Raw genomic sequence first — 21899 nt, forward strand, 5'->3', positions numbered from 1 at the left:
TCCCAAAGAAGCCCATCCAGAAAAAAAGAAAGGAAGAGGAAGAGTTGCCTTGGAAGAGAGGAAGATGTCTGCACTGGACACCACTGGTAGAGGCTTGAAGTACGGAGCCAACCCTTGACGACGGGGGGACAGCGACGCCCCCTCCGCCGGAAATCGGCTTGGATCCTCTTCTCTTCTGCTCACCCGTGCAGTGTTTGTAGTACTACTAGTAATAGTAACCGGCACTGTACTACCAGCAAGAAGCAGTTCCTGAATCCAAGGAGTAGGAGCGCTTATTCTTCAGAAGGAAAAGGAGAAAATAGAAGCCTCTGCCTGAAAACACTTGCCCCTGTGCCGAGTTAAGAAAAGAAGTACTCCCTTCGTTCCACGATATAGTGCGCATAGATTTTCTGAGAATTCATCTTTATATACTTTGACCAAGTTTATAGAGCAAAGCATGTACTCGGTGATCTAAAACGTCTTATATTAGCTGACAGAGAAATATCTTATTATATACTACTACATCATAAGACGTTTTTTTTTCATATTATATATATTTCATATCATAGTTATAAATAGTTTTAGTATAAAATAAAATTGGTCAAAATTACTAGTAGTAAAGTTTGACTTTTCAGAAAATCTACATGCACTACATTATGAAACAGAGGGATCGTCATGCAAAAAAAAATAAAAAAAAAAGAATACTGACACGTATGAATGATGATTCAGTAGCACCATCATGAGCCGTGTTAGGATTATTTTTTCCCCTGACAAGCATGAATAAGTGAGTGAATGAATGAACGATGGTCCTCTCTCCCTCTCTCTCACTGGGGCATATCCTGTGGCACCTTGAATGATGATGGCCACCTCACACTGGCAAGTGGCGAGGAGGAGGAGGGGGATCCAAGGACTGAGTGTGAGAGGAACCGCACAGTGACTGCCACAACGGACCCACACAGACTCATCACTCCCTCTCCCTCTCTTTAAGTTTGATTCTGATCTCCTCTGCCCATAGTTGACCGACTGACTATTCATCAGGGGAGGAGAAGAAAAGGATCGAGTCCCCGTCCCCGACTGCTGCAGCGCAGTGAGTGAACGATTCTCCGGGGCACTCGTTCCTCTTGTCATCTGGTGCGCGGACAGATTCAGTCTCAGTTTCAGTTACGCTCCACTGACGCAGTAGCATGTACTAGGACTAGGTGCTAGCTATGGTTAGTTCTTAGTTGTACGCCTGCATCATGGATTGGTTCACTGGTTGCTGCAAGAGGTTCAGGTAGATTATCTGCCTGAACTGAACCATGCAGTGATGCTGCTTTTGACTTTCTAGGATCTAGTGCCTTTTCCTATCACTGGTCTAGGTCAATCTCTGGCGGATTGGGGGTGTTGATCTTAAAATATAATGGCGGCAGGTTAGTGCTACATTTGAGTTTGACTGACTGTTAGCAAGCCCCCCAAAGTGGTTTTCTTATCTCTGGCTGATTGAGAGTGTTGATTTTAGAATATAAAGTTAGAGGTGATGCACGCAGCAAAAAAGAATTGGCTGGCGGCGGCAGCAGGTCACCGTTACATCTGACTGACTATGAATCACCAGGCCCTGAAAGTATTTTAATCACCCATGGTTGGTGATGCATGCAACAAAAAAGAATGTCCAGTTGAGTCTAGTCTCCAACCCTGCACAGCAGGTGCTGATCGAATCTGCTCTAGATGGTGGATACAATGAACAAAAATGGCAATTAACGACAGATAGATATACTATTAGTTACTACTCCCTCCGTTCCAAAATAGATGACTCCACTTTGTACTACAGAATGAACATAACAGATTGCTATAGCAGAATGACACAGCGTCGCCGGCATCAACCGCTGGAGGCTCCTCGCCGTAATTGGATTTCTTCTTCTTTGACTTCTTTCTCCTGCTCGCCATCCTGTTGAGCTGCCTCTGCAGTAGGTTCTTCCTCTTGGTTTTTCCTCTTCTTTGAAGCCACTTCTGACCTCTTTGGGTTCCTCCCTCTCCCTCTCTTTAAGTTTGATTTTGATCCAAGGAGTGAGTGTGAGAGGAACCGCACAGTGACTGACACAATGGGCCCACACAGACTCATCACTCCCGCTCCCTCTCTTTAAGTTTAATTTTGATCTTCTCTGTCTATAGTTGACCGACTGACTATTCATCAGGGTCGAAGAAAGAAAAAAAATCCAGTCCCAAAAGTGTGTGGACAGATTCAGTTTCAGTTTCAGTTACACACTCTACTGACGCAGTGGCATGTACCACTAGGTGCTACGGAAAGACCGTCTAACACGAAATCATAAATAAGCTTGACCGATGCATTTGGAGCTATGGTTAGTTGTGCGCTTGCATCATGGATTGGTTCATTGGTTGCTGCAGCTGCTTAGATCAAGGCCTCCTTTGGTTTTGGTTTGTAGGAAATTTTATGAATTCTATAGGATAGGATTTACAAAGGAAAAAAATTCTTTTGAAGCCCTTTGATTTGTAGGAATGGATTTCTATTCCTATTTAAGATACGAATCAATCCTTCACATTTTGGAGAGAAAAAAAAACATTAGCTTAGACTAAATGAAAAAAAATTATATCCTATGCTCAAATGATAATCTTTTTTCTCTATAGGAATTAAGATGCATGTCATCTCATTTCTTATGATTTTTCTATTCCTATAACATTCCTATCTTATGAACCAAAAGAGGGGGAGCTCAGGTAGATTATCAACCTGAACCATGCAGTGATGCTCCTTTTGACTTTCCGGGGATCCGGTGGTTTTTCTTAGTTATCACTGGTCTAGGTCAATCTCTGGCTGGCTGATTAGAGACGTTGATCTTAAAATATAGGGGCGGCAGGTTACAGATACATTTGACTGACTGTTAGCAAGCCCCAAAAGTATTTTTCTTATCACCGGTTTTGGTCAATCTCTCGCTGATCAGGAGTGTTGATCTTATCTTAAAATATAAAATCAGAGGTGATGCATGCAACAAAATAGAATTGGCTGGCGGCAGCAGGTCACGTTACATCTGACTATGAATTACCAAGCCCTGCAAGTATTTTAATCACCTATGGTTTGTGATCCAAACAATGCGACATTAGAGGTGATGCATGCATGCAGCAAAAAATCCAGTTGAGGCTATTTTCAACCCTGCACAGCATGTGTTGATCGAATCTGCTGACTGGATAATAATGAACAAAAATGGCAATTAACGACATATAGATATACTAGTATTAGTTACTACTCGACAGAATGAACATAGCAGATTGTTATAGCAGAATGAACCGCTGGTTATGTTACACCTGTAGTCAGTTTGTCACGTGGATCTTGATTTCTTCAAATGAAATCGGAGGGGGAAACCTCTCTTTTGCTAAAAAGAAAGAATGAACAGCTGGAGGCTCCTCACCGTGATTGGATTTCTTCTTCTTTGACTTCTTTCTTTCTCGTGTCCGCAATCCTGCCTCCTTGGTAGGTTCTTCCTCTTGGTGTTTCCTCTTCTTTGAAGCCACTTCTGACTTTTTTGGGTTTCTCCAGTGGATTGTCAAACTCGTTGAAAAAGCCTTCAGCTTAACCACCAGTTATACAATCAAGCAAGTCATTATCAATGATACAGTCCACAGATAACATCCTTAATATGAACAAACAAAGAGAACCCTACAGGCTACAGCCAATGCGCAAGATCTCAGCAAACAGCGAGCCACATGCCAAATTATGGAATAAGGACCTACAAACTAAGCCTCCCACATTAAGCTGCCCAGTTAGTAATCATCCGACAGTGGATCCATCCAGCCAATGAAATGTGCAGTATGTTAGAATACGTAATGGGCCTAATGGCCTGGGCTGGCGGTATAGCCCATTAGTCTTAGGGTTAATTAGAGATAAGGGTCGCTTGTTTAGGGGTCAAGTAAGCCTTGCTTGGGAGTCAAGTAAACCTCTCTATATAAAGAGAGGAGATGTATCAATCTGATGAAGCAAGAATTAAGAAGGAAATCCCTTCCATCTTGCCCGGCACTGGGCAAAAGGCCCCCGGCCGGCCCTCTCGTGCCCTCCTTCTAGCAGCGCCATAACAATTTGGTATCAGCTAGCTTCGGTTTGATCATGTCTTCACCGCCGCCCAACCCGTCTCTTCCGCTGCCGGGATCCTCCGTCGCGCCCGCCCCCGCCGTCCTCACCCTGGAGGAGGTGTTCGGGGCGCTGCGGGACCTAACCCAGGCAGTCCAGGAGATCCACCTGTTCTTGGTCGGGTCCTACGGGCCGCACCCGGCCGCGCCACCCATCGCCGCCACCGCGCCGCCATGGCTGCCGTGGCAGCCGCTGCACCAGGCGGCCTCCGCCGCGCTCGCCGGGCCGCTGCAGCTGCCATCCATCGCCCCGCCCTGGCTGCAGTGGCAGCCGCCGCTCCTAGCAGCCTCCGCCGCAGCAGCCACTGCCGCTGCCCCGGGGCGTCCCCGCCGCGCTCGTCGGGCCGCTGCAGCTGCCATCCACCGCCACCACCGCCCCGCCCTGGCTACAATGGCAGCCGCCACTCCTGGTGGCCTTCGCCGCGCCCGGCGCTTCGCTGCAGCAGCCATTGCCCCAGGGCTTCCCCGCCGCGCTTGCCGGGCCGCTGCAGCTGCCATCCACCGCCACCACCGCCCCACCCTGGCTACAGTGGCAGCCGCCGCTCCTGGCGGCCTCCGCCGCGCCCGGCACTCCGCTGCAGCAGCCACCGCCGGTCAGCTCCAGCCCCGCATCGCCCGCGCCGGCGGGAGTCCCGATCCACCAGATCAAGTTCCCGTCGTCGCCATTACCGCTTCCCCATGGCGTCCCCATCCAGCAGATCAATTTCCCGCCGTTGCCGTCACCGCTTCCAGCTTGGATCACTACCCGCCACGTGTCGGCGGCGGTGAGGCTGCAGGCTGCTGCGCGCTGCCTCCTAGCGCGTCGGCGTGTGCGGAAGATGCGTGGTCTGCAGCTGCCGCTCCTCCCAGCTGCGCTTCGCTGCGCAAAGAACCTCGATCTCGTCCGATGCGTCGGGGATCTTGGGCATGCTTTTTTCCCCGCGGGCAGCGACCTCAAAGTCTGCGACATCGGCGGTTGGGGGGGGCGCAGCCCTCGTCATTCTCCATCGCAAGCCCTCCACTCTTCTCTGTGCGGTGCAGACCAACAGCCGTCCGGCGGGGAGAAGGCAGGGTGTCACCGACAGAAGCGCACCGCGTAGCACCACTGCATTCCGTCGTCCGCCGCGAGGGCGCCTCAGCTGGTCGCTCTTGCGACCAATTCCAGGTGGCAATACACATGCACTCCTTTTGTCCAGATGGTGTCCATGGGATCCAGGTGGTTGTACACGTGCACGTCCGACGTGCGGATGGTGTCCACTTTTTGTTAAGGGGTCCAAAATAAATCGTCCCTGTCCATTTCAGGTTGAGAGTAATAAAACAAGCCGAGATGTAAAAGACTTGTTTTTAGGTGTTAGGCTTGTGTTGCGTCGAGTCATGGTTATAAGTTGGTTAGGCTGCAGCTCGAGAACAAGCTGCATGTCTAGGTGGGGTGTAGTGTTAGAGTACGTAATGGGCCTAATGGCCCGGGCTGGCGGTATAGTCCGTTAGTCTTAGGGTTAATTAGAGATAAGGGTCGCTTGCTTAGGGGTCAAGTAAGCCTTGCTTGGGAGTCAAGTAAACCTCTCTATATAAAGAGAGGAGATGTATCAATCTAATGAAGCAAGAATTAAGAAGGAAATCCCTTCCATCTTGCCCGGCACTGGGCAAAAGGCCCCCGGTCGGCCCTCTCGTGCCCTCCTTCTAGCAGCGCCATAACACAGTACTAAATAAATTTGCGCAGCAATTGGTGTGGCAAAATGTTAACCTGCAATCTGAATTCCCTCAGTGAACTTTCAGTGCTAACATTTGAAAGCAAAGGAAATAGCAGTGACCATTGGACCAAGACACACGGCAGTCCGTTATTAGTTATAAAAATAGCAACTGTACAAGTAACTAATAAGATTCACGAGAAAATCAAGACAGGGGCTCGAATCACTCAACCTTTCTTGCTTTGTCTGACGAGCCAAAATCCTTCCACAAATCCTACAAGCCAAAACCACATGTAGATAGCTGTTGATTACAAGGAGTTGAGCCCAGTGGATAAAGCCAACCATACTTGATTCAGTTTAACCAATAAACACCGGAAATATAGGACACCAGTTAACACACTGCAGCGCGAAGGAGATTATTTTTACCTAAGACAACAAATACAGAGTTCAGCTTCAGAGGATAAAACAGAGCATTCACCACAAGTGTGCTTTACTGTAACAAGTAATGCAGAGAGCCCATGTCGACTTAGCCATCCTTACTGCTCCATTGAACCTTTTATTTTACCGCGTAGTAGATCACCAGCGCTACGTGTCATCTGCACTTTCAGTCTCATATGTCTGCAAACTGGCCACTTACTGCCTTGAATCTCTAGTTCTCCACAGTGATTTTACTTTTCTTTTTGTTGGTGTTCTTTTCCTCATCAGATTCGCCATCGAAATCAATACGTATGCGTGTAGTTAACCTTGAGTGAACAGGATTGCCCATGGCTGGCATGGGATTAACAGGAGCTGCAACGCCACCACTGGTGCTTTGAAAACCCAAATGCTCTGCAGTTCCACTATCCTTCCTTCGCTCGGATGGCTGCGTCGTGGGCGTTTCACTGTCTGGGGTCCCTCCCATGCTCTTAATTTTTTGCTAATCGTGTTGCTCTGGTCAGATTCATAATCAGTTGCAGACCGTGATGATGGAGTAGCAGGAGCAGCAATAATATAGGTCGGTATGCAAGTGTTGGGAATGCCAGAGATCTCATGCGTACTTTCAGATTCATTGTATTGCTCAGATAGGTTCCGAGGCAATGGAGCAGCAATGTCGGTGATAGTTTCAGGATGGCAACATCAATCGGAGAAACCTCATTTGATAGGTTATACTTCTTTGCACGCTCGATCGGATCGTAGTTGATTGGAGATTCAGGAGGAAACCGTTCTTGAATCATGATCAAAAGCCTCAGCAAACTGTGTCGGATATCTATAGAAATGTGATACATTTCGTAACTGCCCACGGCGTCTGGAGCCAGCAACTGGAGACACAGTACGAGTCTCGGCTTTCATGCCCAGCACGGCGGCAGAGACCTGCTCGGAATAAGGCCCTCTGTAGGTGGTCAGAATCTTGAGGGCAACCTGCCGGACCTCATTGCAAAATTCAAGTTTCTCCTGCCTCAGCTCAACCGGAAACTCGTCGGCCATGGCGGTGCACATCGCATACATGAACTTGGCCTCCTCCGATGCACATGAAGCAGGCAGCCGGAACAGCCGGCGGTGAGGCCGCATTTTGGAAACGCCTCGCTTCTTCCATGATCTCCGGGCTCGGGTCACCGGCGATTCTGGTAGACTCACCGTCGTCGGCCATGGCAGGGATGCGGCTCAACGTACAAACACGCCGTGGCCGCCGCGGAGTTGAGACGTGCAGAGGGATCGTCGACATTATTCAGGCCTTCCTCCAGTCTGAAAGATTCGAAAACACTTTGGATGTTCTTGTCGTGGTACCTCTTGACTTTCAGCGGAGGCGGCCGCCTGAGGCCTGACAGGATCGTTTCCCCTGAGCTTCAGGAACTTCTCCATGGATTTGCAGCTTCCTGGCGGCAGGATGAATCGGCAGATGAGGATTCTGAGTATGGCGAAATCCATCGTCTTCCTCGGATCTAGGCCGACGTCCTCAATTCCGAGGATCTTTGGGTCGATCTCGACGTCCATCAGAAAGAAAGAAAGGAAGTTTTTTTTTTGATTACTGAACGAAACTACATCGTTCATCAGTTGCCATGGAAGAGAAGAAGATGATGTCTGCGCTGGTGGTAGCTTGAGTTGGGGCGACGCCTCTTCAGTTTCTGACACGCTGGACCCACACGGACTCAACTACTGCAAATGTATGATTTGCCCGGGCACTCGTTCTTCTTGGCGGCTGGTGCGTGGGCAGATTCAGCTACTAGTACGTTCCACCAGTGAAGTACTCCGTGTGTACTGTAGGTGCTATATATGCTTACACTCTGATACACAAAATAAAAGAAGATCTGACCCCTTCTTGCCCATGCACAGATGCATCTGGAGGACTTGAATGGACAGAGAGATTTCGAATAATCAAAGGAATCTGTGAGGGCCTACACTATCTTCACATGAACCGTATTCTACATTTGGACCTCAAGCCCGCTAATATATTGCTAGATGATCACATGGTACCTAAAATTGCCGATTTTGGTCTCTCGAGGTGTCTTGATGAAAATTCAGCCCACGCTACTACTACCATGCACATGTTTGGAACACCGTACGCTAATCTCTCAAAAGCTCTTCTTTTTCGTTAGGTTTAACTTCATGTTTGATTTGAATATTCACTGACCAGGCCGACATAATCTTCTCGCAGGGGATATATGGCACCAGAAATATTATACGGAGGAAACCTACAAGATCTATACATGTACATCAGTAACATATTTATGGATACATTTGCATTGAGCGACCTCAGTCGATGAAGAATGAGAGGGATGGAGTTTGTCAGCAGGGGTAATGTACCTGATAACCTGAGCCCGAGAAGAGAAGCTCTGTACACCAGGTGACAACTCTTTTGGACATCACCAGCGTGTATGGCATTTCATCGAACAACTCAGGTGCAAAGGCCAGGACAGAAGTGCACGCTGCCTTCTCGACGGCAGGGCAGAGAAGGAAGGTCATGGTCGAAGCTGTAGTAGGGCACCCGCCAGCTCGCAGGTGGTTGGTGGCCACCGTCGGCGACGGCGCCGGTGGAGGTTGCGGGCAGCGGTGCCGACTCCGGAGTCCAAATTTTGTGAGGACTATGGCTGGGTTGTGTGTACTGTAATCTGAAGAGCATGTGCTGTACCTAAGTGCTTCATAAGCCTAGGAGAATGACAGACAAGAACACCGAGAGCTGTCTTGTGCAACGTAGTGAAATGATTCGCCAGGGCAATCGCTCTTCTTGGCAGCTGGTGCGTGGGCAGATTCAGTTTCAGTTACAGTTACACCCCACCGACGCAGCATTTGCTAGTAGTAGCAGGTAGTTGCATGATTGCATCTTGGATTTGAGACAGAGAGGGAGGTTACCTACCTGAACCATGCACTGTTTTTTTTTCCTTTTCAGTGGTTTAGGTCAACCTCTGGCTGATTGGTAATGTTGATGATCTTAAAATATAGGGACACAAAATATAGGGTCAGCAAGGCCGGTGAAACAAAGAAACAAAACTAGAGCTGTTCCTATGGTCTGAGAATCCTCACTGGGATAATTAAAGATAGAGAAATGAACAATATAAACAGATGTAAAAGACATTAAGCTATTGATCATAAGCCTCAGAAAGCCGCAGAAATATCGTCATCAGGTATCTGACTGTAATTCCAGCATAAAGCTAATCATCATTGGCTTAAATTGCGGTACAGACCTTTACAATGTAAAAGACTAATAAAAACAATCGCATTACTAAAAAATGTCGGAAGAAAACAAGGCGTATCATCAGAATATAAATGCCTTCTCATCCACAGGAAAATAGGCAGGTGTCCTAAGATTGTTTCAAGGTTTCATCATATGATACTGACCAAACCAGGAAGAAACAAAACAACTGATAAAATGTTTTCTAATGGATTCAGTTGCAAAGATGGCATCATACAGGCAGCTCAAGCCACCCCTCGGATCGAGTGTTGGATTATGCATCAATACCCCCTCACAATCCAAACAGGTCTTCTACATTGGAAGGCAAGATGAAGCAAACAAAGAACAGCCAAGAAAGATTTGGAGAAAGATGCTCAGTGGTGGCAATGTTTCAATTGGTTCAATTCTGCCAGCAATGCCATGCATGCAACAACAAGAAACAATGTCTAGTTGAGTGTTTGTTGTGCAACAACAGCAACAACAAAAATCTAGTTGAGTGTTGTTCCCATCCCTGCACAGCAAGTGTAATGACTAGATAAGGGATAAAATTGGCAATTAACAACAGATAAATATATTACTACTCGACAGAATGAACATACTAGCAGATGTTATAGATGAGAGCACAGCATTGGGCCTCTTAAAGTGTCTGCTCACCACTTGCAAGTTTCGAATTGTAGGGTTCGTCGCTGCTAATCCTAATGTGGCATTCCATTCTACATGAACGGCAAATCAAAAAACTTTCAGACAACGATGATAGTACAGCATTACACCACAAATTTCCGCCGTATCTCCGTGCCGCTCACTCATCAGCGTGCTTCTTCTTTTTCTTCTTCTCCTTCTTGGCAGACACGTCGATCTCCATGGGTGCATCCTCAGCGTCCAATTTCTTCTTTTTTTTCTTCTTCTCGCCGTCGGCGTCGGCTGCAGGGGTCTCCTCGGCCTCCTTGCTCTTCTTTTTCTTCTTCTTCTCGCTAGCGTCGGTGACGGCTGCGGGGGTCTCCTCGATGTCCTTGGATTTCTTCTTCTTCTTCTTCTTGGACTTCTCTTTCTCCTGCTCGCCATCCTCTTCAGCTGCCTCCGCAGTAGGTTCTTCCTCTTGGTGCTTCCTCTTCTTTGAAGCAACTTCTGACTTCTTTGGCGTTTCTTCAGTGGTTTGTCCAAGCACAAGATCTGCTGCTGAGTTGTAAGTCTGACAATGACAAACGAAATAAGGTCAGGCAAGTTTCAAACTCTAATTGTTCAACAGTAGTATGTATTACTGGGAAATACAAAGGCTGTTGGTTAAACACGTGCTCTGTGACAGAATATGCAGAATCCCTCTATTATGTTAGGTAACAAAAATATACAGTGCTCACTTGGACACTCTTAATTAAGAGCAAGTCTGGTTTTTGCTATTACATAACATATGTAATTGTTAGATCTGCCAGGATCTTGATCAATAAGAACAAAGTCAGTGTAACATCCTGATAATTATCTTTCAATTAAAAAAATAATCTTCTAGTTAAATGAGAATTCTACTGTTTTTGACAAATGACAATGTTTAATAACTGGTCGACACTTTGAAACATAGAGCAAGCCAAAAACAACTTACTTTAGCGGGAGTGATCAGAGCACCACCACCCTTCCGGTCCTTTTCATACGCTTCTATCTTGGGCTTTCCTTTCGTAGAACCAGCAGACCTCCCAAGTTCTTTACCCTCAAGAACTCGGAGCCGTGTTTCAAGCTGTTCAAAGATTCAAATATGAGAACAATATCTTATCTACGGTGTCAAGAAATTGCCTCTACAGCACGGTAACAAGTACCTTGATCCTGCTTTCAAGACCCATGGAGTTATCGTCACCGTCAGCAAGGGCGTCATATCTTATGGCAAGTGCACTCTTAGCAGCAAGCGAACGAGAGATCTTTCCCTTGTGCTTGGGAGCCGCCTGTCCAATTAATGATGCATGATAGATGAGACCATACTTTGGTGTAGCATGCTTTGTCTTCAGAGCTCTGAATAAGGCCTGCAGAAAAATATAACCAGTTTAAGTCCCTGGGGCTAAAGCTAAAGTTCAGTTGCAGCAAAAAAATGATAACTTCAACCACAAAAGCATGACAGTGGTCAACTACCAGACATCACGTTCAACTAGTCAAAGAAAGAGGAATTTAAAAATTCACAGAAACACACTGTATGTAATTCAACAAACCTTCTCTGCCCCCAGAATCTGAATCGTGCTGCCAGGCTGCTTCGCCAGATTCATCAAACTACCACCATGGGAAATAAGGCGAGCGCCAACAAGTTCACCAACAAGTGCAGTCAAGTTGGGAGCAATGGTATTCATTCTACTTTTTAGATAGTCATAGAGCTGGGCTCTGTACTCAGAAAGAGCCAGGACTTGATCACACAGTTCCCTAATGTTTGAGAGGTCAAGATCATTGACTTCTGTTCCCATGGAAATTACAGCTGCCTCCTTCAGCTCTGCTTCCACTTCTTCTGGAAGTATCTAAAAGAAGCAGAAGCAATCACTTAATACCAGGTTTCAGGCACATGCAGAACACAAGTTTGGACATGTGGACACAGTTTACCTCAGAGAAGTCAAGGTTAACTGCATTAACACGATTGCCCATCATCTTCACAGCTTTCGCATAATGGATGTTATCTGCAACAATTTTTGTGAGCTCCGGAAAGTGCCAACCGTACCATTCACGGACCCTCATAGCGTAAGTGTTAAGCTCCTTGTCAAGATCATCCAACAAGCCAATGGCCTGAATGATCATAGTATCAACCTACATAAATGGGCACAATCATGAATTAGTGTAGCTTTACTAGAAGAACACGCAGCCAAAAGAAGAGCATAACCAGAAGGCATGCTAGAAATATAAGAGCATAGTTTGTAACAGTGAGCACGAAGCATGAAAATAATTTCAGAGTAAGCATCACAATTCTGGGTGCTTTGCATCAGTAGAAAGCTCACCTTTTCAGGGCTGAACTTGAGTTTATACCTAGACAAGCTGTGGGACAATCCTAGGCTCATTGGACCTAGATCATGCTCAGCTAGTCCAGACATAAGTTCAGTGAGCTGGTTCCTCAGCCCTCTCATCAGTTCCATAACAGCAGAGTTGTGAAGGCAATCAATTTGCTGCAAAATCACAATAATATTATACAACAATACTGATCAACGCATGTGAATGGAACAGCTGAGTCTCCAAACCAACCAGCTTTTCTTTGATGGCATTCCCAAGTTTGGAATCAGCAACAGCCAATGTTTCACCATCACAGTGCTTCTGCAGGAACTTGCGCAGACCCTTGCTGGGCTTGCTATCAATCAGCAAAGTTGCGGCTGAAAGAGCATCAGAAGTATTTTCAAACTTGTTGAAAGCCTTCAGCTCAACCACCTGATATAAAATCCATTACGGCAAGTCAGTAATGAACAACAATACAGGAGAGAACCCTTAATATGAACCAACAAAGAGAACCCTACAAGACAATGCTGAAGAATCTCAACAAAACAACAAAGCACCATTGGTCATTCAACAAGAAACATGCGAAAATACATCATAAAGGACGCACAAACGAAGCCTCTCACATTAAACCTACACAGACCATCTAGTACAACAGTATACTAAATTAATCTTATGTATTAACTGGCTTGGAAAAACTGTAATTTTCACTGGTAACGTTTGGGGACCCAGTAAAGATTGTAACTTTAGCAAAGCAGCTACCACAATAATACTACATACACAGGTTTCTGCATTAACAGATTCTATATGACTGATTCCAAAACAGCCACAGTAGACTATAACTAACAAGGCAGTGGAACCGTGACAAGTCAGAGCAAACTACAACACCGATGAGTAACTCAAAGACAGAGCCATGAACCATCCCACCTTCCTTGCTTTGTCCGACGAGGCAAAGTCCTTCCACAGATCCTGCGAACCAAAAGCACGGCAAAGATGAGTCGACTAAACAAAACAAACACCTTTGACCATACGCGCGTACGGTCGTACGACACGGGTGGGGAGACGGAGGTAGCGGATTCAATACCTCGACGCTGCTGAGCTTCCCCTCGTCCAGCACCTTGAAGAGGGCGAACCCCGCGGGCGTCTCGAAGAGCACCAACATCTCCTCCTCCGCACCTGCCGGCAAAAACCGCAACCACGGCACGAACGCGTCAGCACACCAACCACGCCGCCGGGACACCGCGAGAGTAGGGGAGATGGGAGGCCGCGGAGCCGCCGAGGCGGCGGCGCTAGGGATTCGTGTACCTTACCTGTGTATAGGAGGACGAGCGGTGGTGGAGGAGGCGCTGGCGCGACGGCGGCGGCGAGGGGGGAGGGGAAGAGAGGAGAGGAGGCGCCGCGCGGGGTGGGGAGAAGAAGGAAGGCGGCCAGGGTTTTAGGGCTCGAGTTATATCGGCGGAGCGGCCGGGCAGGGGTTGAGAGGTTTAGCAGGGCCCACCCCGCGCGTTCCGTGGGCCGTTCTACCGTGGGCCGTCCTTGCTGGGCCTGGTATAACAGCCTCGCAACGACGTGGCCCATCACCTCGAGACCCGGAATGGGTCAACCCTAAAAAGAATGTACAGTGTCCAGCACGTGAACGAGCATAGTTTTTTTTTTCAAGTGAATGGACGAGCATAGTTATTTTTTGCGGTGAAAATGAACGAGCATAGTTGGTTTCAAAGACCAATCAGCCTTTTTTTTCGGGAATCAGTCTTTGCAATGTACTAGTGTGCAAGTTGGTTTCAAAGATAGTACTTGCAATTCGCTTAGAACAAACTCTTCATTAATTATTCACCCAATCAAAGGACCTTTGTATCGGACCAGTTGATTACGGATTTTCTTTTAACCACATGCAGAAGAGCCGCATATATTTCATTTGATAAAAAGAAGAGTGCAACGCCAAGAAGGCACCGTACAACACCAAAGATGACACGGCCCAAACAACAAAAACCACAACCTAGACAACATGGAGAAACTAAGGATCGGGCACAAGCGTCGGCAACAAACGACCTAGACATAACACTAGAGGTCAAACAAGTACAAGTAAGGACCACAAAGAAGCATGAAAGCAATGACCAGACGCCGAAGGAGGTAGCATCTGTTGGGGAACGTAGTAATAATTCAAAATTTTCCTACATGTCACCAAGATCAATTTAGGAGATGCTAGCAACGAGAGAGAGGGAGTTCATATTCATACCCTTGAAGATCGCTAAGCGGAAGCGTTACAAGAACGCGGTTGATGGAGTCGTACTCGCGGCGATTCAAATCGCGGAAGATCCAATCAAGCGCCGAATGGACGGCGCCTCCGCGTTCAACACACGTACAGCTCGGGGATGTCTCCTCCTTCTTGATCCGGCAAGGGGAGAGGAGAAGTTGAGGGAGAACTCCAATAGCACGACGGCGTGATGGTGGTGGAGCTCGTGGTTCTCCGGCAGAGCTTCGCTAAGCACTACGGAGGAGGAGGAGGTGTTGGAGAAGGGAGGGGCTGTGCCAGGGAAGGGGTGCTGCTGCCCTCCCACCCCCCTCTATTTATAGGGTGAAGGGGAGAGGGGGCAGCCCCCCTAGATTCATCTAGAGGGGGGGCGACGACGGCCAAGGGGGGAGACTTGCCCCCCAAGCAAGGTGGGAGGCGCCCCCCCTAGGGTTTCCAACCCTATGCGCCTTGGGCCCTTGGGGGGCACACCAGCCCACCAGGGGCTGGTTCCCTCCCATATTCAGCCCACTAAGTCCCCCGGGGCAGGTGGACCCCCGGATACCTTTCGGTGGTTCCGGTACAATACCGATAACCCCTGAAACTATTCTGGCGACTGAAACTGGACTTCCCATATATAAATCTTCACCTCCGGACCATTCGGGAACTCCTCGTGACGTCCGGGATCTCATCAGGGATTCCGAACAACCTTCGATAACCACATACAATTTCCCATAACAACTCTAGCGTCACCGAACCTTAAGTGTGTAGACCCTACGGGTTCGGGAACCATGTAGACATGACCGAGACATCTCTCCAGCCAATAACCAACAGCGGGATCTGGATACCCATGTTGGTTCCCACATGTTCCACGATGATCTCATCGGATGAACCACGATTTCGAGGATTCAATCAATCCCGTATACAATTCCCCTTGTCCATCGGTATGTTACTTGCCCGAGATTCGATCGTCGGTATCTCCATACCTCGTTCAATCTCGTTACCGACAAGTCTCTTTACTCGTTCCGTAACGCATGATCCCATGACCAACTCCTTAGTCACATTGAGCTCGTTATGATGATGCATTACCGAGTGGGCCCAGAGTTACCTCTCCATAATACAGAGTGACAAATCCTAGTCTCGATTTGTGCCAACCCAACAGACACTTTCAAAGATATATGTAGTGCACCTTTATAGTCACCCAGTTACGTTGTGACGTTTGATACACCCAAAGCACTCCTACGGTATCCGGGAGTTGCACAATCTCATGGTCTAAGGAAACGATACTTGACATTAGAAAAGCTCTAGCAAACGAACTACACGATCTTGTGCTATGCTTAAGATTGGATCTTGTCCATCACATCATTCTCCTAATGATGTGATCCCGTTATCAACGACATCCAATGTGCATGGTTAGGAAACCACAACCATCTATTGATCAATGAGCTAGTTAACTAGAGGCTCACTAGGGACATGTTGTGATCTATGTATTCACACATGTATTACGGTTTTTGGTTAATACAATTATAGCATGAACAATAGACAATTATCATGAACAAGGAAATATAATAATAACCATTTTATTATTGCCTCTAGGGCATATTTCCAACAGTCTCCCACTTGCACTAGAGTCAATAATCTAGTTACATTGTGATGAATCGAACACCCATAGAGTTCTGGTGTTGATCATGTTTTGCTCGTGGAAGAGGTTTAGTCAACGGATCTGCGACATTCAGATCTGTATGCACTTTACAAATATCTATGTCTCCATCGTGAATATATTCACGAATGGAGTTGAAGTGACACTTGATATGCCTGGTCTTCTTGTGAAACCTGGGCTCCTTGGCAAGGGCAATAGCTCCAGTGTTGTCACAAAAGAGAGTCATCGGGCCCGACGCATTGCGAATGACTCCTAGGCCGGTGATGAACTCCTTCATCCAGATTGCTTCCTGTGCTGCCTCCGAGGCAGCTATGTACTCCACTTCACATGTTGGTCCCGCCACGACGCTTTGCTTGCAACTGCACCAGCTGACTGCCCCACCATTCAAAATGTACACGTATCTGGTTTGTGACTTGGAGTCATCCAGATCTGTGTCGAAGCTAGCATCGACGTAACCCTTTACGACGAGCTCTTCGTCACTTCCATAAACGAGAAACATATCCTTAGTCCTTTTCAGGTACTTCAGGATATTCTTAACCGCTGTCCAGTGTTCCATACCGGGATCACTTTGGTACCTCCCTACCAAACTTACGGCAAGGTTCACATCAGGTCTGGTACACATCATGGCATACATAATAGAGCCTATGGCTGAGGCATAGGGGATGACACTCATCTTTTCTCTATCTTCTGCCGAGGTTGGGCATTGAGCCGTGCTCAATCTCACACCTTGCAATACAGGCAAGAACCCCTTCTTGAACAGATCCATATTGAACTTCTTCAATATCTTGTCAAGGTACGTGCTTTGCGAAAGACCAATGAGGCGTCTCAATCTATATCTATAGATCTTGATGCCTAATATGTAAGCAGCTTATCCATGGTCCTTCATTGAAAAACACTTATTCAAGTAGGCCTTTATGCTTTCCAAAAGTTCTATATCATTTCCCATCAATAGTATGTCATTGATACGTCCATTTTACATCATGCTTTTTATACCGATATTTATTGCATTATGGGCTGTTATTACACATTATGTCACAATACGTATGCATATTCTCTCTTATTTTACAAGGTTTACATGAAGAGGGGGAATGCCGGCAGCTGGAATTCTGGGCTGGAAAAGGAGAAAATATTAGAGACCTATTATGTACAACTCCAAAAGTCCTGAAACTTCACGGGAGCACGTTTCAGAATATATAAAAAATATTGGGCGAAGGAAGTACCAGAGGGGGCCACCCACCATCCATGAGGGTGGGAGGCGCGTCCTACCCCTTGGGCGCGCGCCCTGCCTCGTGGGCCCCCTGGCAGGCCTCTGGTGCCCATCTTATGTTATATGAGGTCTTTCGCCCTGGAAAAAAAATCATAAGCAAGCTTACGGGACGAGACTCCGCCGCCACGAGGCGGAACCTTGGCGGTACCAATCTAGGGCTCCGGTGGAGCTGTTCTGCTAGGGAAACTTCCCTCCGGGAGGGGGAAATCATCGCCATTGTCATCACCATCGATCCTCTCATCGGGAGGGGGTCAATCTCCATCAACATCTTCACCAGCACCATCTCATATCAAACCCTAGTTCATCTCTTGTATCCAATCTTTATCCCAAAACCTCAGATTGGTACCTGTGGGTTGCTAGTAGTGTTGATTACTCCTTGTAGTTGATGCTAGTTGGTTTATTTGGTGGAAGATCATATGTTCAGATCCTTTATGCATATTAATACCCCTCTGATTATGAACATGAATATGATTTGTGAGTAGTTACATTTGTTCCCGAGGACATGGGAGAAGTCTTGCTATAAGTAGTCATGTGAATTTGGTATTCGTTCGATATTTTGATGAGATGTATGTTGTCTTTCCTCTAGTGATGTCATGTGAACGTCGACTACATGACACTTCACCATTGTTTGGGCCTAGAGGAAGACATTGGGAAGTAATAAGTAGATGATGGGTTGCTAGAGTGACAGAAGCTTAAACCCTAGTTTATGAGTTGCTTCGTAAGGGGCTGATTTGGATCCATATGTTTCATGCTATGGTTATGTTTACCTTAATACTTCTTTTGTAGTTGCGGATGCTTGCAAGAGGGGTTAATCATAAGTAGGATGCTTGTCCAAGGAAGGGCAGTACCCAAGCATTGGTCCACCCACATATCAAATTATCAAAGTACCGAACGTGAATCATATGCGCATGATGAAAACTAGCTTGACGATAATTCCCATGTGTCCTCGGGAGCGCTTTCCTTTATATAAGAGTTTGTCCAGGCTTGTCCTTTGCTACAAAAAGGATTGGACCATCTTGCTGCACCTTATTTACATTTATTACTTGTTACCTGCTACAAATTACCTTATCACAAAACTATCTGTTACCGATAATTTCAGTGCTTGCAGAGAATACCTTGATGAAAACTGCTTATCATTTCTTTCTGCTCCTCGTTGGGTTCGACACTCTTACTTATCGAAAGGACTAAGATAGATCCCTATACTTGTGGGTCATCAAGACTCTTTTCTGGCGCTGTTGCCGGGGAGTGAAGTGCCTTTGGTAGGTGGAATTTGGTAAGGAAAAATTTATATAGTGTGCTGAAATTTAATGTCACTTGTTACTATGGAACATAATCCATTAGGGGCTTGTTCGGGGTATCTTCACCCCGACCAGTAGAGCAAAGAGTTGCTCCTCAACCTACTGAACCTACTGAAAATGTTTACTTTGAAATTCCTTCGGGTATGATAGAGAAACTGCTAGCTAATCCTTTCACAGGTGATGGAACATTACATCCCGATTTGCACCTAATCTATGTGGATAAAGTTTGTGGATTATTTAAGCTTGCAGGTATGCCCGAGGATGTTATCAAGAAGAAGGTCTTCCCTTTGTCTTTGAAGGGAAAGGCATTGACATGGTTTAGGCTATGTGATGATATGGGATCATGGAACTACAACTGATTGAAATTGGAATTTCATCAGAAGTTTTATCCTATGCATCTTGTTCATCGTGATCGTAATTATATATATAATTTTTGGCCTCGCGAAGGAGAAAGCATCGCTCAAGCTTGGGGACGCTTAAGTCAATGTTATATTCATGCCCCAATCATGAGCTCTCAAGAGAAATTATTATCCAAAAAAATTATGCTCGGCTTTCTCTCAATAATCGCTCCATGCTCGATACTTCTTGTACTGGTTCTTTTATGATGAAGACTATTGAATTCAAATGGGATTTATTGGAGAGAATTAAACACAACTCTGAAGATTGGGATCTCGACGAAGGTAAGGAGTCAGGTATAACACCTAAGTTTGATTGTGTTAAATCTTTTATGGATACCGATGCTTTCGTGAATTTAGCACTAAATAGGGACTTGACTCGGAGATAGTAGCTTCTTTCTGTGAATCCTTTGCTACTCATGTTGATCTCCCTAAGGAGAAGTGGTTTAAATATAATCCTCCCATTGAAGTAAAAGTAGTTGCACCTATTAAAGTTGAAGAAAAGACTATCATATATAATGATTCTGTTGTTCCTACTGCTTATATTGAGAAACCACCATTCCTTGTTAGAATAAAGGATCATGCTAAATCTTCAACTGTGGTTCATAAGAGTAATACTAGATCACCTACACCCTCTGAGCAAATTAAACTTGAACCTAGTGTTGCTATGGTTAAAGATCTCTTGGACGATAATATTGATGGGCATGTTATTTACTTCTGTGATGAAGCTGCTAGAATTGCTAGACCCGACACTAAAAATAAACATAGACCTGTTGTAGGCATGCCTGTTATTTCTGTTAAAATAGGAGATCATTGCTATCATAGCTTATGTGATATGGGTGCTAGTGCAAGTGCAATACCTCATTCCTTATATAAAGAAATTATGCATGATATTGCACTTGCTGAGATAGAGGAAATTGATGTTACAATTAAGCTTGCCAATAGAGACACTATTTCACCAGTGGGGATTGTTAGAGATGTTGAAGTCTTGTGTGGGAAAGTTAAATATCCTGCTGATTTTCTTGTTCTTGGTTCCCCACAAGATAACTTTTGTCCCATTATATTTGGTAGACCCTTCTTGAATACTGTTAATGTTAGGAAAGATTGCAGAAAGGATGTTGTTACTATTGGTTTGGGGGATATGTCTCATGAGTTTAATTTTGCTAAATTTCGTAGACAACCCCATGATAAAGAATTGACTAGTAAAGATGAAATTATTGGTCTTGCTTCTATTGATGTGCCTCCTAATGATCCTTTAGAACAATATCTACTCGACCATGAAAATGATATGTTTATGAATGAAAGAAGGGAAATAGATGAAGTATTCTTTAAATAGGGTCCTATTTTGAAACACGACTTGCCTGTTGAAATCCTAGGGGATCCTCCACCCAAGGGTGATCCCGTGTTTGAGCTTAATCATTTACCTGATACTCTTAAATATGCTTATCTTGATGAGAAAGAGATATATCCTGTTATTATTAGCGCTAACCTTTCAGAGCATGAAGAAAAGAAATTATTGAAAACTCTGAAGAAGCGCCGTGCTGCTATTGGATATACCCTTGATGATCTTAAGGGCATTAGTCCCACTCTATGCCAGCACAAAATAAAATTGGAGAAGGATGCTAAACCGATTGTTGATCACCAACGACGGTTAAATCCTAAGATGAAAGAAGTGGTAAGAAAAGAAATACTAAAGCTTCTGGAGGCAGGTATAATTTATCCCGTTGCTGATAGTCAGTGGGTAAGTCTTGTCCATTGTGTCCCTAAGAAGGGAGGTATTACTATTGTTCCTAATGATAAAGATGAATTGATCCCACAAAGAATTGTTACAGGTTATAGAATGGTAATTGATTCCCGCAAATTAAATAAAGCTACTAAAAAGGATCATTACCCTTTACCTTTTATTGATCAAATGCTAGAAAGACTATCCAAACACACACATATTTTGCTTTCTAGATGGTTATTCTGGTTTCTCTCAAATACCTGTGTCAAAAGAGGATCAAGAAAAGACAACTTGTACTTTCCCTTTCGGTACCTTTGCTTATAGACGTATGCCTTTTGGTTTATGCAATGCACCTGCTACCTTTCAGAGATGTATGACTGCTATTTTCTCTGACTTTTGTGAAAAGATTGTTGAGGTTTTCATGGATGATTTCTCCGTTTATGGAACTTCTTTTGATGATTGCTTAAGCAACCTTGATCGACTTTTGCAGAGATGTGAAGAAACTAATCTTGTCTTGAATTGGGAGAAATGCCACTTTATGGTTAATGAAGGTATTGACTTGGGGCATAAAATTTCTGAAAGAGGTATTGAAGTCGACAAAGCTAAAGTTGATGCTATTGAAAAGATGTCGTGTCCTAAGGACATTAAAGGTATAAGAAGTTTCCTTGGTCATGCTGGTTTTTATAGGAGGTTCATTAAGGACTTCTCTAAAATTTCTAGGCCTCTGACTAATCTCTTACAAAAAGATGTTCCATTTGTCTTTGATGATGATTGTGTGGAAGCATTTGAAATACTTAAGAAAGTCTTGATTTCTGCACCTATTGTTCAACCACTTGATTGGAATTTACCCTTTGAAATTATGTGTGATGCTAGTGATTATGCTGTAGGGGCTGTTCTAGGACAAAGAGTTGATAAGGAATTAAATGTTATCCAATATGCTAGTATGACTCTGGACAGTGCCCACGGAAATTATGCTACTAC

General features: G+C 45.4%; 1 protein-coding gene, 2 non-coding genes and 1 pseudogene across 4 annotated transcripts; all 4 read right to left on the reverse strand.

Annotated features, from left to right (window-relative positions):
- Positions 1–9321: 9321 nt before the first annotated feature.
- LOC119359975 lies at positions 9322–9402 on the reverse strand. Its single transcript, XR_005172756.1, has one exon. It is a non-coding gene; the product is annotated as a small nucleolar RNA snoR77Y (small nucleolar RNA).
- An 80-nt stretch (positions 9403–9482) lies between these two features.
- LOC119359971 lies at positions 9483–9569 on the reverse strand (annotated as a pseudogene).
- A 44-nt stretch (positions 9570–9613) lies between these two features.
- On the reverse strand, positions 9614–9707 carry LOC119359995. Its single transcript, XR_005172774.1, has one exon. It is a non-coding gene; the product is annotated as a small nucleolar RNA snoR31 (small nucleolar RNA).
- Positions 9708–9953: 246 nt separating this feature from the next.
- On the reverse strand, positions 9954–13778 carry LOC119353394 (probable nucleolar protein 5-2). 2 transcript variants are annotated; one of them, XM_037620018.1, is made up of 10 exons: positions 13656–13778; positions 13430–13521; positions 13273–13314; positions 12601–12780; positions 12360–12524; positions 11971–12171; positions 11592–11888; positions 11208–11408; positions 10997–11128; positions 9954–10594 (listed from the first exon to the last, which is right to left on the reverse strand). In XM_037620018.1, exons 2-10 carry the CDS (start codon positions 13505–13507, stop codon positions 10205–10207), a joined length of 1686 nt encoding a protein of 561 aa, XP_037475915.1. In that variant the 5' UTR covers positions 13508–13521; positions 13656–13778; the 3' UTR covers positions 9954–10204. The 2 variants fall into 2 exon arrangements, with proteins under 2 accessions (XP_037475915.1, XP_037475916.1); XM_037620019.1 differs by having other exon boundaries at positions 13651–13708.
- Between the last annotated feature and the right edge of the window lie 8121 nt (positions 13779–21899).

This window comes from Triticum dicoccoides, chromosome 2A, assembly GCF_002162155.2.
Source record: "Triticum dicoccoides isolate Atlit2015 ecotype Zavitan chromosome 2A, WEW_v2.0, whole genome shotgun sequence".
Lineage (NCBI taxonomy): Eukaryota > Viridiplantae > Streptophyta > Magnoliopsida > Poales > Poaceae > Triticum > Triticum dicoccoides.

Bases quoted from the DNA above. Each gene is read 5' to 3' on its own strand.
- LOC119353394 (XM_037620018.1), bottom strand. From the start codon at position 13,507: ATGTTGGTGCTCTTCGAGACGCCCGCGGGGTTCGCCCTCTTCAAGGTG. The intron at 13,315-13,429 runs GTATTGAATCCG...TTTGGTTCGCAG, and splicing joins GGAAGCTCAGCAGCGTCGAG to GATCTGTGGAAGGACTTTGC. The intron at 11,129-11,207 runs GTACTTGTTACC...ATCTTTGAACAG, and splicing joins GTCTTGAAAGCAGGATCAAG to CTTGAAACACGGCTCCGAGT.